The sequence below is a fragment of the Arabidopsis thaliana genome, chromosome 3 (assembly GCF_000001735.4).
Source record: "Arabidopsis thaliana chromosome 3, partial sequence".
Lineage (NCBI taxonomy): Eukaryota > Viridiplantae > Streptophyta > Magnoliopsida > Brassicales > Brassicaceae > Arabidopsis > Arabidopsis thaliana.
Genome location: NC_003074.8, coordinates 2,312,790 through 2,327,688, shown reverse-complemented (window position 1 = coordinate 2,327,688; position 14,899 = coordinate 2,312,790). Strand labels below are relative to the sequence as shown.

At 37.4% G+C, this 14,899-nt stretch overlaps 4 protein-coding genes and 1 pseudogene across 13 annotated transcripts; 4 read left to right on the top strand and 1 right to left on the bottom strand.

Annotated features, from left to right (window-relative positions):
* The first annotated feature begins 29 nt into the window (after nt 1-29).
* Nucleotides 30-3,086, top strand: AT3G07300 (NagB/RpiA/CoA transferase-like superfamily protein). Of its 3 annotated transcripts, none has more exons than NM_111610.5 (10): nt 30-153; nt 265-361; nt 440-594; nt 677-964; nt 1,469-1,598; nt 1,722-1,829; nt 1,967-2,069; nt 2,149-2,274; nt 2,355-2,542; nt 2,650-3,083. In NM_111610.5, the coding sequence occupies exons 2-10, from the start codon at nt 309-311 to the stop codon at nt 2,720-2,722; spliced, it is 1,224 nt and encodes a 407-aa protein (NP_187386.2). In that variant the 5' UTR covers nt 30-153; nt 265-308; the 3' UTR covers nt 2,723-3,083. The 3 variants fall into 3 exon arrangements, with proteins under 3 accessions (NP_187386.2, NP_001319491.1, NP_001030655.1); NM_001337700.1 differs by having other exon boundaries at nt 283-361; nt 677-970; nt 2,650-3,072; NM_001035578.2 differs by having other exon boundaries at nt 38-153; nt 283-361; nt 2,650-3,086.
* Nucleotides 3,087-3,120: 34 nt separating this feature from the next.
* On the top strand, nt 3,121-6,143 carry AT3G07290 (Pentatricopeptide repeat (PPR) superfamily protein). Its single transcript, NM_111609.2, has one exon. The coding sequence runs from the start codon at nt 3,307-3,309 to the stop codon at nt 5,947-5,949; it is 2,643 nt and encodes an 880-aa protein (NP_187385.1). The 5' UTR covers nt 3,121-3,306; the 3' UTR covers nt 5,950-6,143.
* A 47-nt stretch (nt 6,144-6,190) lies between these two features.
* On the top strand, nt 6,191-10,360 carry AT3G07280 (annotated as a pseudogene). Of its 6 annotated transcripts, none has more exons than one of them (5): nt 6,193-6,341; nt 6,796-6,950; nt 7,051-7,365; nt 8,109-8,985; nt 9,260-10,286. The 6 variants fall into 6 exon arrangements; another variant differs by having other exon boundaries at nt 6,217-6,341; nt 7,051-8,028; nt 9,260-10,234; another variant differs by lacking the exon at nt 6,193-6,341 and adding an exon at nt 6,401-6,609 and having other exon boundaries at nt 9,260-10,256.
* On the top strand, nt 9,763-10,073 carry AT3G07273 (uncharacterized protein; the record flags this gene model as incomplete). Its single annotated transcript, NM_001125124.2, has 1 exon — nt 9,763-10,073. One exon carries the CDS (start codon nt 9,763-9,765, stop codon nt 9,973-9,975), a length of 213 nt encoding a protein of 70 aa, NP_001118596.1. The 3' UTR covers nt 9,976-10,073.
* Nucleotides 10,325-13,691, bottom strand: AT3G07270 (GTP cyclohydrolase I). 2 transcript variants are annotated; one of them, NM_202517.1, is made up of 3 exons: nt 13,672-13,691; nt 12,025-12,225; nt 10,501-11,816 (listed from the first exon to the last, which is right to left on the bottom strand). In NM_202517.1, exons 1-3 carry the CDS (start codon nt 13,682-13,684, stop codon nt 10,630-10,632), a joined length of 1,401 nt encoding a protein of 466 aa, NP_974246.1. In that variant the 5' UTR covers nt 13,685-13,691; the 3' UTR covers nt 10,501-10,629. The 2 variants fall into 2 exon arrangements, with proteins under 2 accessions (NP_187383.1, NP_974246.1); NM_111607.3 differs by lacking the exon at nt 13,672-13,691 and having other exon boundaries at nt 10,325-11,816; nt 12,025-13,257.
* Nucleotides 13,692-14,899: the final 1,208 nt, after the last annotated feature.

The window sequence follows — 14,899 nt, the reverse complement described above, 5'->3', positions numbered from 1 at the left end:
CCCAAAAGTTAGACCTACCAAAAAACCTTCAATTGTCACTAGAGCGAATGAATGTAAAAATCTGGTCTCCTATTATCAATTCCGTTTCTCTCTCGCCGGAAGATTTTTGCTACTTCATCTCCTTATCGCCCCACCACCGTCACATATTCACTGGTAAGCATATCCATTTTGCTTCCTCATCTTCCACATTAGGCTTCTCCCATTTTCTTCTTCCTCCCGCCGCGAATCGCGCGTGATTAGGGTTTATGAAATCTAACGCCTCAGGTTTCGCATTTTCTCAAGTTTCTCGTTAATTTCGGTTAAAGAAGATGCCAGACGTTCAATCAACGGTGGTGGAATTTGTTAACAAGCTCAGAAAGCGGTAAATTCTTTCTTTCTGGCTTAATTTCGTAAAACCCTTTGTGAATATAGTTGCTGATTGGATCATTATCTCATACAGTAAGATTGAGGGCTCACAGGCTACAGCCAAATACACCGTAGAGCTACTTAGGTCAGTAATTTCGCATCAGCGGGTGCCTCACGCTAACCAAGCTGCCGCTCTTATCGATGCTGTGAAAGCTGTTGGTGAGCAATTGATCGCTGCTAATCCTGTTGGTATGTCTTCTTAAACTCTCTTTTTGCTTCTTCTCTCTTAGTCTGTGAAAGGAATTGATATATACGGATATGATTTTTGTAGAGCTTGCGGTGGGAAATGTAGTTAGACGGGTTTTGCATATTATAAGGGAGGAAGATCTTTCTCTAACTACAGCAGCTATGGGTGGTTTGGACTTGTTGGATGCAAGTGATGATGATGATGTAGACAATTGCAAAGGAATTGGGTTTCCTGCAATGTCTGCAGCAGTTGTTGCAGCTGCAGCTAGGAGTACATTACGCCCTCCATCTTTGCAAACGCTTCTCGAGGGCACTCCTGAATCTGCAACTGTTCCATACACATCTTCATCTGGTGCTGATTCCGAAAGCAAAAGTAAATGTACCTTTTTCATGCCTTTGGCTCTCCTTTGCACATACTGTTTTTTTTTCAGTAGGTCCTTATGCCGTCTGTTTTACTGATGTCTTTGATAAACCATTGAAGATAAGTGTTATCGCTGGAATTTAATAATGTTGGCTCATATTCTCTTTTACAAGCTGATATATAAGGTTTTCTTTTTAGCTATCGTAGACAGATTTAGGTCTCAGTGGTTTTGGTTTTGCTTTAGGGCATTTAGGCTTGGGAGAGTTTAAGCAAACCCTATTTTACTGGTTCCTGTAGTTTTGTTGCTGGAATTACCTGTGAGTTTGTGTTGTGTTGCTGAGTTATAGAGATAAATGAGAATCATATATGTTCTTATCAGTCTACTTTTTTAGGTGGTTCGTCTCACTTTATTGGGATTATATCATAAATGAACCATAGATCAAAATTTTATATGGCAGCAAGAATATTTTACTGTTTTTGGTTGATATTAATGGTCTAATATACCCTTTTGTTTAGCTGCCGATAAAAGTTCGTTAACTCGGAAGCTGAAGCATGATGTTATCGAAGGAGTGAATCAACTTATTCAAGAGATTGCTGGTTGTCATGAGCAGATCGCTGAACAAGCTATAGAGCATATACATCAAAAGTACTTTTCTTTTCTATAGCATTATTTATCTTTAACATGTTATACATGGAGAACTAAAATGGTCGTTTCTCAGTGTCTTTTCGTGATGATCACTTTTGTATTGCCTAAATTCTATTTTTTCAGTGAGGTGATCCTAACCCTGGGTAGCTCAAGAACAGTGCTTGAGTTTCTGTGTGCTGCAAAGGAGAAAAAAAGATCTTTTCGTGTATTTGTTGCCGAAGGTGCTCCAAGGTTTGGTTTCTCCCTTTACTATATGTTTCATCATTACCATTGTTAGTGTTTTCTCTCAACATTTTTATATTCTCTCTGATTTGTCCATCTAACTCAGCTGTATCAAATTTTCTTCCATTTCTATTCTATTATATTAGATATCAGGGCCATCTATTAGCAAAAGAATTGGTAGCTAGAGGTTTGCAGACAACTGTGATCACCGACTCTGCAGTGTTTGCTATGATATCTCGAGTGAATATGGTACAATTCATTCCTACCCAACTTTATGTTTTCTTGTCCTTGTCTTCTAAATAATTTGCAATGATGTGAAAATGCACAGGTTATAATTGGAGCTCATGCAGTGATGGCTAATGGTGGAGTTATAGGGCCAGTTGGTGTCAACATGGCTGCTCTTGCAGCACAAAAGCACGCAGTCCCATTCGTGGTTCTTGCTGGTAGTCACAAGGTTGGTTTCGAGTTGTATTTAATTTCTCAAACTGTTTTTTGCTCTCAAAACTTGACTTAGGGTTTCCAATGTAATAACAGTTGTGTCCCCTCTATCCTCACAATCCGGAAGTATTACTAAATGAGCTGAGATCTCCATCTGAACTGTTGGATTTTGGTGAATTCTCTGATTGCCTGGATTTTGGAGCAGGTTCCGGGTCTCTTCAAGTTGTCAACCCAACATTCGATTATGTCCCACCAAACCTTGTTAGTCTCTTTATAACAGACACGTAAGTCTCCTATATATAATCTTTGCTATATTCTTAGGTTGGTCCATTTTCATGGCATTACTTTTTTGGATAAAGGGTTGGTGATAGCGTTACCTTTTTGGTTACAGGGGAGGACACAATCCATCCTACATGTACCGTCTTATTGCGGACTACTACTCTGCTGATGATTTGGTGATGTAGCGATAAAGGACTAGTTTTCGGTCACTTGGTGGGAACTATACAACATTCAGTCGGATAGTCGGTCATTCACAATTGAAGAATATATGTACATTGCACAAAAACAGTTGCTCAAGGATTGTGAATGAAAAAGAGAAACATCTTAGTGTCTGAAATTGTCAGGCCAAGTTTATTTTTGCCGTGTCTTGGGTAATTCCTTTAGCTCAGTCTCAATGGTGTCTATTGTTACTTGATAGTATACTTCTCTTTCAACACAACGTTTTTCTTTGGTTGGCTTTTGTATTTGCTAATACGAGAATTACCACTGGAGGTGGACAGGACATCTTATTTTAACTAATTAAAGTTTTGGGTGCAATTTTACTTGATAAGTGTGAGGCGATGCATTGGTTCGGTACGGTTCAATTTCAATTACCTCATAACCGGATCACTATATCTTCGCCGTGAAAATATTCAGACAGACGACAACACCTGCATAAACACCATTGTTCAAAATAGCCAGAGAGATAAAAGTAAAACCCTAAACCCCACTAGTTAAAGTTAACATTTTTATTGTTTCTCTCCGGCTCCTTTCAATCTGTGTACTGTGTATGCTGCTGATACATATCAGAAGTACTCGAAAGATCTTAGCTTTGGGGCGTCATGTTTTTCCTTCTAATGCCTTCTTCTCCGTCTCTTCTCGACCTTCTCTGTCTTCCTCGGACGAAGTGGCGGCTCATGATGTCGCATCTTTGCTAAAAACCCCCAATTGGGAGAAGAACAGTTCTCTTAAATCTCTAGTCTCTCACATGAATCCAAATGTCGCTTCACAGGTCATTTCGCTTCAACGCAGTGACAACGATATTTGCGTTCGCTTTTTCATGTGGGTCTGCAAGCATTCGTCGTATTGTTTCGACCCAACTCAGAAAAATCAGCTTTTGAAACTGATTGTTTCTTCCGGATTGTATCGAGTTGCGCATGCTGTTATTGTTGCGTTGATCAAGGAATGTAGTAGATGCGAGAAAGAGATGTTGAAACTAATGTATTGTTTTGATGAGCTGAGAGAAGTTTTTGGGTTCCGGTTAAATTACCCTTGTTACAGCTCTCTTTTGATGTCCTTAGCTAAACTTGATTTAGGATTTTTGGCTTACGTGACTTATAGAAGAATGGAAGCTGACGGATTTGTTGTTGGTATGATTGATTACAGAACCATTGTCAATGCTCTGTGTAAGAATGGATACACGGAAGCCGCTGAGATGTTCATGTCTAAGATTCTTAAAATTGGGTTTGTGTTAGATTCCCATATAGGCACTTCTTTGTTACTGGGTTTTTGCCGTGGATTGAATCTCAGAGATGCACTCAAGGTGTTTGATGTAATGTCTAAGGAGGTAACTTGTGCACCGAACTCTGTTAGTTACTCCATTTTGATTCACGGGTTGTGTGAAGTAGGGAGACTTGAAGAAGCATTTGGCCTAAAAGATCAAATGGGTGAGAAAGGTTGCCAACCAAGCACACGTACATATACTGTGCTTATTAAAGCCTTGTGCGATAGAGGTTTGATTGATAAAGCTTTTAACTTGTTTGATGAGATGATTCCTAGAGGGTGTAAACCAAACGTCCACACTTACACTGTTTTGATTGATGGGTTGTGTAGAGACGGAAAGATTGAAGAGGCTAATGGGGTTTGTCGAAAGATGGTTAAAGACAGGATATTTCCTAGTGTAATAACTTACAATGCGTTGATAAATGGCTACTGCAAAGATGGACGGGTTGTTCCCGCTTTTGAGCTTCTTACTGTAATGGAGAAGAGGGCTTGCAAACCAAATGTAAGAACTTTTAACGAGCTTATGGAAGGGTTGTGTAGAGTCGGGAAACCGTACAAGGCTGTGCACCTTTTGAAGAGAATGCTGGACAATGGCCTGTCACCTGACATTGTGAGCTATAATGTTTTGATCGATGGGCTTTGTAGAGAAGGCCATATGAATACGGCTTACAAGCTACTTAGCTCGATGAACTGCTTTGACATTGAGCCTGATTGTCTTACATTCACCGCTATAATAAATGCTTTCTGCAAACAAGGGAAGGCTGACGTTGCTAGCGCGTTTTTAGGTTTGATGCTTAGAAAAGGAATAAGCCTAGATGAAGTAACAGGTACAACTCTTATCGATGGTGTCTGTAAAGTCGGTAAAACCCGTGACGCATTGTTTATCCTGGAGACATTGGTTAAAATGAGAATTTTGACAACTCCTCACTCCCTGAATGTGATTCTTGATATGCTCAGTAAAGGTTGTAAAGTGAAGGAGGAATTAGCAATGCTTGGGAAAATCAATAAGCTTGGTTTAGTTCCTTCTGTGGTGACATACACAACATTGGTTGATGGGTTGATTCGATCAGGTGATATTACTGGTTCCTTCAGGATCCTAGAACTGATGAAGTTAAGTGGGTGTTTGCCGAATGTCTATCCATACACAATCATCATAAATGGTCTTTGTCAATTTGGAAGAGTCGAGGAAGCAGAGAAGCTTCTTTCTGCTATGCAAGATTCAGGAGTTTCACCAAACCATGTCACTTATACCGTTATGGTGAAAGGATATGTCAACAATGGAAAACTAGACCGTGCTCTTGAAACAGTAAGAGCAATGGTTGAAAGAGGATATGAACTAAATGACCGTATCTATTCTTCATTGTTACAGGGATTTGTCTTATCTCAAAAGGGTATTGATAATTCAGAAGAGAGTACAGTTTCCGATATTGCTCTTAGAGAAACCGATCCTGAATGTATCAACGAACTCATATCTGTGGTTGAACAACTTGGTGGGTGTATCAGCGGGTTATGTATTTTCTTGGTCACACGGTTATGCAAAGAGGGAAGAACGGATGAGTCCAACGATCTAGTCCAAAATGTACTCGAGAGAGGTGTTTTTCTTGAGAAGGCCATGGACATCATTATGGAATCTTATTGCAGCAAGAAGAAACACACCAAGTGTATGGAGCTGATAACACTTGTTCTCAAATCCGGATTTGTCCCGAGTTTCAAATCCTTCTGCCTAGTGATTCAAGGTTTGAAGAAGGAAGGAGATGCAGAGCGGGCGCGGGAGCTTGTAATGGAGCTTCTTACCTCAAATGGAGTTGTAGAGAAAAGTGGAGTGTTGACTTATGTTGAGTGTCTCATGGAAGGAGATGAAACTGGTGATTGCAGTGAAGTCATAGATTTGGTTGATCAATTGCACTGCAGAGAAAGACCCACCTTCTAAAATTATTATTACACATGATTTTGTGTAGCTTTTTTGTTTGTTTGTAGTAGCAAGAAGAGAATCCTTTTGAAGTACAGCGTGTGGAGATCATACCTTGAGTAATACCAAGGATCCTAGTTGGGCTGGGCCTGGAAGATATTAAAATAAATCTACGAATGGGCTTTTAGCCCAAATGTTAAATTGTGGCATTAAAAGCCCTTTCTCTTTCGTCTCTCAAATATAAATTCCACTTTTGCGAAATTGAGACCAAAGTTTCAGTTTCATTGGCTGGGGTTTTGAGAGAGAGAGAGAGAGAGATTCTTCTTCGTCTCGTAAAAGAGTAATAGTTGTAATAAAAAAAAGAAAAGAAAAAGACACAGAAGAAACATTACAGTTATATACAGAAAGAGAAGGTATATATATATATATAAACACGCACCCATATGCCAACACATGGAGATTGATAGAGAGAGAGAGAAGAGAAGATATTTCTCAGTTTCTTCGTTTGTATATCTTCTTCTTCTCTCTCTCTTTTGAGATCTTCCAATCTCTCTCTCTCTCTCTTATATATGATTTTTTCAAATAAAATAAAATAACGGAAGCTGGTTTAAAGAACACCGTTGAATTCTATTTTCCCATAAGCTGAAAAAAAAACTAAATTTTTGTGTTGCCCACCAAAAGGTTTGAAATTTTGATCCGACGATACTTGAGCTGATTTACGTTATTAGTGCTATTTCGATTTCCTCAAAGATTTCGTTTTTTTTTTCTTCTAAATTTCTTAGTTAACCTCTTGCGTGTGCAATTGGTGCACTTAGCAATTCCTCTTCTGGGCTGGTGATTTGGTTTGCGATTGTTTTTTTTTTTTAGGGTTTGATTGGATCGTGGCCCTGATTTAGAACCTAATTGCGGTCAAAAGAGTCTGTGGGAGGATTGAATTGGAATAAAGTGTTATCTTTTTTTGATTGGCGGAATTCACATTCAATCGGAAAGAGGCCAACTTGTTGGCGGCTTCCGATATAAAGGTGCTTTTGAGCTCTGCTCATATATCTTATTTAACTCCAACGAAATTGAGAGACGAATGGTTCCGATTTTGATTTTCTCTGCTCATCATGGGTTTGGCAGGTTAGCTACAAATCTTGAGGTCCCCAGGTGCAAAATTACTAATTTTATAGTGTATACTTAAGGATAATTGAAGTGAAATTTGGGAGATCATAAAGAAATGTTTGGAGCTTCTAAGTGATATTATTGGATATGGTGGACTGGATCATAGATTCTGATCTGGTCAGGTGCTGGGACTTAGGAGCGACAAAGTAACTAGAGAGTGGTTTAAAGTATACCACTTTTAACGGATAAGTGGTCATGTCTCGTTGCTTCCCATTTCCACCTCCAGGATATGAGAAGAAGATTAGAACCGAGGCATCAGACTCTTTGATAAAGGTTCTACATTCTTTGATAATCATGTTCTTTTCTGGTGTTTCTAAGATTGATTTTGTTGGAGAATGACTAGAGAACTTTGGTAACACGTTTTGCCTCTAGGCTCTTAGCATAGTCTAAAGGTTTTGATAAATGGACGGATTTGTGGGTGCCTTTGTGTTGAGTAAGGGTCATAGAGACTGTTTCAGGATAAGTTTCTTGTATAAATGTAGCATTACTGTTAAGAGTTGGTCGAGTCTGAGATATTGTCACCCAAACAGTTAAGTAGTGATAGAGGAATTGATACCTGTAATGATGCTGATGGACTTAAACTACCTCATATGAGAGAACCATAAGTACCCCAATATTAGCTTCTGCCCCAATTGTCCTTCCACTTGTTTTTCTTAGTACACAGCAAGCATTGCAGGATCCTTGACTAACTTAGAATGCTGAGATGCTGACATATTGAAGTGTATGGGTTTCTGTAGCTGGTGGTTTTGGATGTTAGATAATTGTATTCCATTGATGCCAAACTTAGTAATATCACTAGTGTGATCCTTTATCCTTGAATGAATGTAGACGCATACTCATTGAATTTGATGATTAACCTGGTTTCTTCTCTGAAAACTTATATAAGTTGACCCAAGAATTGACAAGTAAAGGTAACCCAAGAGTTGACAAGTAAAGGTAACTAAATCTTTGTATGCCTTTCTTCTAATCATCACTTATATACGTGTGGTCTTTTTCTCGTGGGATTTAAACTGCAGGAAAAGCACAAGGAGAAGAAGCACAAGAAGGATAAAGAAAAGAAAGAAGGAAAAGAGAAAAGGGAAAAAGAAAAAAGCAAAGACAAACATAAGGAACGGAAGGAGAGAAAAGAGAAACATAAAGATAGGAAAGACAAAGATCGAGATAAAGAAAAAAGCAGAACTTCAGAGGACAGAAAAGCTGCTGGTGTTTTGTCAAACACCGGGGACAGAGAAAAACTTGTAACAAATACCTTGCAGAGTAATGGTAACGGAGAGTCTAAGTTTATACAGGACCTGGCAAGAAGGTTCGGAAATGAAGAAGCTACAGAAAGTCAAAGTCCACGAAAGATTGATTTTCCTTGTGGAGTTACAGAGAATAACAATTCCTGCTCAATACCTCAAACCAACCGTACAAAAGTTGACGAGAAGAGAAACAGTACCCATAGAAACTCTGCTATGTCAAAAAAGTCTGAAAGTGCGGTTCTCCGAGTATCACCTTGCATGGATCAGAAAGGAGCTGAGGTTAAAGTTAAACCAGTGGAGAAAAATGATAAGGCAAAGAAACGGGAACTACAAGAGAAGAATCACCGCAGGGACAGTGTGACAAAGAGTGATAAGCCATTGGGTAATGAAGGGATAAAGAAAAGTGAACCAAAAAACATAACAAATGGAAGTAGTAAAGAGAAGAAAGAGGAGAAAACTGAGGTGATAAAGAAAAATGGTCAGGAGAAACCAAAGTTTGTAGAGGGAGGACCCAGATTAGAGAGAGAACAAGACGTTGTGGGTACTAGGGATTTTAGAGTGCAAGACTTTTCAACAGCAGGCGTCAAGAACCTTACTGCTGAGAGAATTCTTGGCAAACGGAAGGATCTTGAGACAAATGGATTGCTGTATGGTGAGTCCTTCCCTGACCGAACTCTTTTTTCAGTTGAAATAGATAATATATATGTCTTGTCGTCCAAAAAAAGAAAAAAGTTATATGTGATGTACCTTATGTCTTACTCTTGATAACTCATTGATGTCTTTATATATTATTAGTATATTCATTTTCACTAAGTGTTATTAATGGATTAGATTTTGGTTTTCGTGCTAAATGTGAAATGGGAATGTGTTTTACTTGTGTTATTACTGTTTGTCTCTTAGCATGAGTTTCTTTAATTGTCATGCAGAGAATGGATCTACGAAAAACAAGATACATAAGCCAGTTGTTTCTCCTATATCATCCGTGGAAAACGGAAGAAAGTTTGGAGCATGCCAAACACATCCAAAGCTTGTTTCTGAGTTGCACGAAACAGTGTCTAATCCAGAGGTTAAGGAGCACAAGATTAACGGATTCATTTATTCTCAAGAACCCAAAAGCCATCCACCGGTTTCTTCAGTGAAAGTTAAAGAAAACGATGAAGCATCTGCAAAGAAGCGGCCTCATTCAGACTTGAAATATTTGGATAAGATTTTGAATGTACCAAAAAGGGAGGTATTGCATGAGGTTGATGATGTTGAACAAGAATGGCTATTTGGTCAGTCAGGTAAATTATTAAAAAAGCAAAGAGCAGATTCTGCTGAATCTACTTCATTGGTTGAGAATCCGCAAGTTTGGAACCAAGCTCTTAGGATAGAATCTGCTGATATTATAGCTCTTCCATACGTTGTCCCATTCTAGTTTTGATTGGAGATGTTCATTGATTTCAACACGAGAAAGGTCCTCCCTCACATCTCCATTGTTGTGACTCTTTACTCGGTTAAACAACATCCCAATGACGTTGTTGATACACTGATAGCCCGTCACCATTGGAATGGGAGATGTTGCGGTATGACTGGTTGGCTTCATAATGAGAAAGGCTTCCCTAGTAGAACAATTCAAGTCAGTAAGGTATGTGTAGGTTAGAGTAAAATCTTTTCGAGAGTGTGATTGTTGGAAATGAGATTTGCGGTAAGCATCTGATAGACTTTTGGTTCAGTTTTGATTCGGCTGTGTCATCATCAGAAGATGGGTTTAGCATTAAGTTGTATATTAGAGAGGATATAGAGAGAATAGGGGAGAGATCTTATAAATTACCCACTAATACATTACAATTGTATCTACTTTGTTTCCCCTTTTCTGGGTCAAAGTTATTCTTGGAATCCATACAAAATCTTGATCGTCTCTTGTGTACAGATAACTTTGTCTTCATCCTTTTTCTCTTAGTACCATTTTTGGAAAGAGAGATGTTTACACTCAAGCTCTGGAAACATAACAGGATTGAGTAATGCTTTATAAACTTTCAAATTTCAATATCTCTTTTCATTCTAAACAAAGTCCAATGTAGTAATAGTATGGCTAACAAAATCTATCTATATTAAGAGAATGTCACACCTAACATAAAGATAAATATTCATTTTCCATGTAGAAACAAACAAACCCATGAAGAAGAATCAAAACCAAGAAATCATTGGTTTGCTTCCGAAGTTTAGCAACTTCCGAAGTATTTATCATATAACAAAAAAAAGAGAAGACAAGCAGAAGCATAAAAAAAAGACAACAAACAGACATGAAACCATCTCAAAATGGAGAGCTTGACTCTGTCTTCAAGGCATTAGTTGTATGGATCTTGTCTAGAAACATCGCTCTTGCGGAATTGTCACTCGAAAACCGACCCAAAACTGCGATTGTCGCGGTGCTGCTTCCAAACTTCTCAATTCCTCTAGAGATCATACAAGTATGCCCAGCTTCCGCCACAACAATCACATCCCCGCCAACAAGAGGCGATAGCGTTTCAGCGATCTGTCGAGTCATCCTCTCTTGCACTTGAAGCTTGAACCCATAAAAGTGTACAATCGCTTTCATGAGTGAACTTCCAACAGGGTTGGGGTTGGATCCTTCAGCACAAAAGTAGCCAATATGAACAACTCCATAGAAAGGAAGCAAATGATGTTCACACATTGACCAGAAGGGCATGTTCAGCTCACAGTGCAGCCTTTTCTCTTTGACCTCGCCATTGACTTTGGCAGGGTTAAAGCTGTTTAGCTTCATTTCGAGGTTGGTTCTTTGGAAGTTCAACATCCATTTGAGGAATCGAGTTGGTGTAGCAATGAGTTCTTTCCTCAACGGATCTTCTCCCAGTGATTTCAGGATGGAAACAACAGCAGAAACCATTTCCGGGTCAACTTCAGGTGATAATTTAGACGAGCTTTTAACGCTTGGGCACCACTCTTTCACAGAGCTGCCATTTCTGCACAAAGCTTGCGTTTTTACACCTTTGAACATCAAGAAACTCTGAAATTCACCCCAAAGATTCGAGCTTTCATCCTCGAAAACTCCTGACCCCGAGGAAACCAGTAGCTTCACAAATCCACGGTGGCTAGACAAGTTCAGAGAGTCCAAGTCCAAACTGGGGAAGTGAATGTGAGAGCATTCAAGAACAACAGCGACTCCAGCTGGTTTGACCCAATGTTGGAGAGCTGAACAAATATCATCAGCCAAACGCTGAGGGTCTTGGAGCCGCTTGGCGAAAACATCAGTGACTCTAGAGAACTTGCTCAGTCCTAACACTCTCTGGCCCGATGGGACATAACCTATGTGACACTTGACATGAAAAGGAAGCAAGCAAGATTCACAGTAAGAGTAATGATCGAGGTCTCTGACAACAACAAGTCCTCCGACTCCTCCTGCTTGCCCAACTCCTTCATCCAACCCTGCTTCTGGAAACAGAGCACTCTGTACATAGTCCTTCACCTTTTGCTTATAACCTGAGAAAAAAAGCCACCAAGATTGATACTTTCCACATTCTAACTTATTTCACCAATGGAAACAAAAAAAAAGGGAGATCCTAATAGATCATAACAACAAATAAGCCAAGTAACAAGCTACTACACGGGACATAAACTAACCAGGGTCAATAGCTCAAGAACAGAGTTACTTATAAGATGAAGAAAAGAGCAAGAGATTCATAGTTACCTCTGGTCCCTTCACGAAGGGCCTTGGCGACACGGAAAGGAGTCTTTTTGATGCCTTCCCGATTGACATCTTCATGAAGACCTTGCAAGAGAAGTTTGACAGCGTCTTGGATTGCTAAAGTCTCAGGTTGGTGCTCGAAAGCAAGCTCAATGCAGCCATTTTTCATTCCAATGTCGAGCTCCAGATTCAAACATCCCTCATCTAATGCGCCCATTTGACAAAGCCACCAACCAGATCCGAATCCACAAAGGGAAAGTACCCAAAAACAACAAAATCACAAATCAGCAATACTCGATCCCCAAAACGAGAATCCGTACAAGTTGGTGACTCTTTTTCAAATCCGGAAATCTAACGAATCGAGTGGTTGATGTAATAATAAATCACCAAATCAGGTAAGAGACAAGGAAAATAAAAAAAAAATCGAAAATTTGAAGGTGCCCACTAAAATTCACAACACAACGAATCTTCCCAGGAAAAAAAAAAAGTGAATTTTCCCGGAAAGATGAGAAATTTGAGAAACGGGATAACACGCGGGTGGGAAAGAAACGAAGGGTTCCCGTTGATCCAGGAATATGTGGATTCGTAAAATCGTTCATTTTATAATTTAACCTTTCGTGTTATCCGAAAGCGTAATGCGATTAAAACTAATGACTTTTTTTCTTTTCTTTTTCTATAGACTATAGTCTTTTTAGTGATGTTTAAAACAAAAATTATTTAAAAAGGCAAGGCGGCGAAGACTTTTCGAATGCACCAAACCTTTCAACATGTTCTGTCCCAAAATAATAATGTTACCGACCAACCTAGCTAGTAACCCACTTGATTCTTTTCCTTCTTTTTTTTCACCTATTTGTGGAAATAAAAAATCTACATTACCAGAGATGGCAGAAAAAACTATAGATGATAATCTCCAAATCAACTTTTTAAAATCATATTCTCTATCTCTTGGTTTAATGGTTGAATACGTCACCGGAACTTTTCTTATAATATGCTCTGATAGGGAATATCAATTGCAAGATTATATTTAAAGACTCTACCTAACCAATCTAGTAGACTAATTTTATTAGATCGGTCGCTCTTTATTAGTATATACTCTAACTGAAACTAACTATATTATATGTATCTAAAATATATATAATCTAAACAAAAGCAAAACAAAATTCCAGATTCAGCATTCGTAAAGCAGAATCAATGAAATTACAAAGTCATTTTTAAAAAGTAATCAAAGAAACGAACTATTTGTATCATGATAAGTTTCTACTGTTATACGTAATACGTTTACGAGTGAAAGGATAAGAAAACATTAGAGATTTTTTTATAAGTTTTAGTTTCAGAAAGAGAACAAAAAAAGCTTTCTCTTGTTAGCTTGAGATGAATATCTTATTAGATCAAGTGGAAAGCGTTGCCTTCCTCAAGCCGACTGAGAAAACATGATGTATGAAGAAAAAAAAAACAGATTTTCAGACATTAATAGAGATGATCCTCTCAATGCAACATGGTTTGGACTTTGGAGAAGAAAGACTACCAAATCGATAGTGGAAGAGCATTGATAACTGATTTACATATACAAATGTATGTTAATTTGTAGATATCAAATGTAAAATAAGGGCTGTGTAATATAATTGAAGAAAGATAGGACAAGGAAAGTACCTTTTGTATCCATGGCAGAAGAATGGTTTATTGTACATTCTTGTTCTTTGTGTTTAATTTGATATATATAGCCAAAGTATACAAAGTTCATAAGGAATGTGTTGAGAAAAAAAAAGAGTTTTGGTGGAATCATTCATATATAAGGAGACATATAGACATAAATAAAAATTTTAAAATAACCATATATGTACAGACATAAAAATAGTATTTAATCTTTGAATATATCTACATCATTATCCACCAATATATACCATTTAATCATTAGATATCATTTACATAAAAATAAGTTTAATGGTGATTACTTATTTTTGTTTTAGTGTTTATAATAAGTACATTATCTTTGACAAATAAGAAAATAAATTATTTTTAATAATATTTACATGTTATTTTATGATAAGTTTCCATTTTACATCCTAAGCAAATATAAGAGTAATTAATTATTGAGCTAATTAGATAGATAACAAAAATATGTGACAAAATCATAACTAAAGTGCATAATGAATATGTTAAAATAATGTGCTATATTTAAAATAAATTTTTTTTTTAAAATGTAATACAGTATCATTAGAAATAACATTAAATGTAAAAAATAAAAGTGCATAGTTTTAAACTATTGAGGGTATGTTGCAAAAAAAAACAAAAAAACAAAAAAATCTTCCATATTCACTTTTGGTAATTTGTATAAAAAAGTTAGTCATCTAGTAATAATTATTTTAATTATTTCAGTTTTCCATTAATTATAAGGTCCATTAAAAATTAAGTTGTTGCCCCCAAAAATGTTATAAAAAATTAAGTAGTTATTATTTATTATTTTAAAATAAATTAGATAGCCCATAGTATCCAGTGGTGATTAAGAAATTTGGGGAAGTGAGTGAGGCTAGTAGGAGTTAAATGGGCTTATTCTATGCCTCAAATTGTTTTTTTTTTAATCATATAACGGAGAAAAGGGGAAAATATACGATTTCAACCCAAACTATATCTATCGTACATATTTATACGCTAATTAAACTTACCATGAACACAATTTTTAACGCCAAATAAGGACTATTTAAATGTGTTTCACGATATATCTTGTAGATCATGTTGTATTTCGTAATAAATTCATTGTTCAATGTTCAGGTAATAATTGTTGTCGTAAGGTAGTTAGAGAGTACTTCACCAAAAAAAGAAAGTAGTTAGAGAGTATAATTATATTAGTTCGGACTGAAATATGTTTTTACTCGTATAT

Coding starts and splice junctions, on each gene's coding strand:
- AT3G07300 (NM_001337700.1), top strand. CDS start 309: ATGCCAGACGTTCAATCAACGGTGGTGGAATTTGTTAACAAGCTCAGA. Junction 2,070..2,148: donor TGATATCTCGAGTGAATATG/GTACAATTCATT, acceptor GAAAATGCACAG/GTTATAATTGGAGCTCATGC. Junction 2,543..2,649: donor AGTCTCTTTATAACAGACAC/GTAAGTCTCCTA, acceptor TTTTGGTTACAG/GGGAGGACACAATCCATCCT.
- AT3G07290 (NM_111609.2), top strand. CDS start 3,307: ATGCTGCTGATACATATCAGAAGTACTCGAAAGATCTTAGCTTTGGGG.
- AT3G07270 (NM_202517.1), bottom strand. Junction 11,817..12,024: donor CCTTCGTGAAGGGACCAGAG/GTAACTATGAAT, acceptor TTTTTTTCTCAG/GTTATAAGCAAAAGGTGAAG.